The 1,150-nt window shown below is 35.3% G+C and overlaps 1 protein-coding gene across 1 annotated transcript in view; it reads left to right on the forward strand.

The window, feature by feature from the left end:
• LOC119413542 (GDNF family receptor alpha-1) overlaps positions 1 to 1,150 on the forward strand; it is a 251,133-nt gene that overhangs the window by 235,795 nt on the left and 14,188 nt on the right. Inside the window, exon 10 of the mRNA XM_037680600.1 lies at positions 722 to 763. Coding sequence (XP_037536528.1) covers positions 722 to 763 — 42 coding nt within the window. The remainder of the gene's footprint in view (positions 1 to 721; positions 764 to 1,150) is intronic.

A 1,150-nucleotide genomic window follows, 5' to 3' on the forward strand; every position in this document is an offset into this window, starting at 1 on the left:
TATATATATATATATATATATATATATATATATATATATATATACTGAAATAAACAACTACTTGTACTGCTACTTGTACTACTATCTCTACTTCGTGGTTTTTCACTTATCGTGTGGGAGGGGGCATGGAACATAACCCTTGTGATAAACGAGGGACTACTGTAATGTAGACGTTTTGGCAAAACATACATAAACTTCAGGAGGGAGAAACACTGCGAGGCATGAGGGAGCACGAAGAGAGCCGAGACATCTTAATATCAATCAACCTTTATTTATACAGGTAAATCCCATAATAATAATAATAATAATTAATAATTTTAGGACAATGACCCGCTGAGGGAGTAAAGATCAGAGTCAATCTAAATAGAGCAGGGGGTGAGTGGAAGGTGGCAGCATCTTGGTGATTGATCATGGGAAGCTGGTGAGAGTGATAAGCTGGATGACAGGGTGACTGAGAGTGAGAGTGAGAACTGGCACGGGGAACACAGGGGGCCAAATCAAATCACGAGGGACATAAAAATAAAAACATAAACCACAGAGAAACATTTACTTAAAAGATAAACTAAATAACAGAAAAACATGAACTCCTGTATAACTATTCAAATCCCTCAGCTGTGGAGGACATCGGGCTACCACTTGTTGTTGTATGGTGCACACATTGTCTGAAGTACATGCAGATTATATTAAATTGTGTCTTTTGTTGTTTCTCTTTAAATTGCAGGCTCAGAAGTTGAAATCAAACTCAACTGTTGATGTCTGTTCGGTAAGTTTTTATTTTTTGACCTTACTGTATGTTTAAGTTTTGATCCTTTTATTCAAACTAAGTCAAGTTTCAAATATAAATGTAAAGTAAAATTCTATCAGTTACATTTAAAATAATTAAAGGTAGCTTTTATAAAATTCAATAACTGAATGATGGGCAGAAAACAGCTAAGTGCCTGGAAACACGATCATATTACTGTCCTGATCGATACTATATCATAAAAGACAACTACCGCCATTTTTTTTCTGTGCAGCTTGCAGTTTAATTGCTCTGTTTATGGAACTAAATCAGTTGCAGATCAAACCCCCTTCACTCCCTCATGAGAGTTAGTTTATTTTTCCACACATACATACTGTACATACATACATACATACATACATACATACA

This window comes from Nematolebias whitei, chromosome 1 (assembly GCF_014905685.2).
Source record: "Nematolebias whitei isolate Nwh7 chromosome 1, NemWhi1, whole genome shotgun sequence".
Lineage (NCBI taxonomy): Eukaryota > Metazoa > Chordata > Actinopteri > Cyprinodontiformes > Rivulidae > Nematolebias > Nematolebias whitei.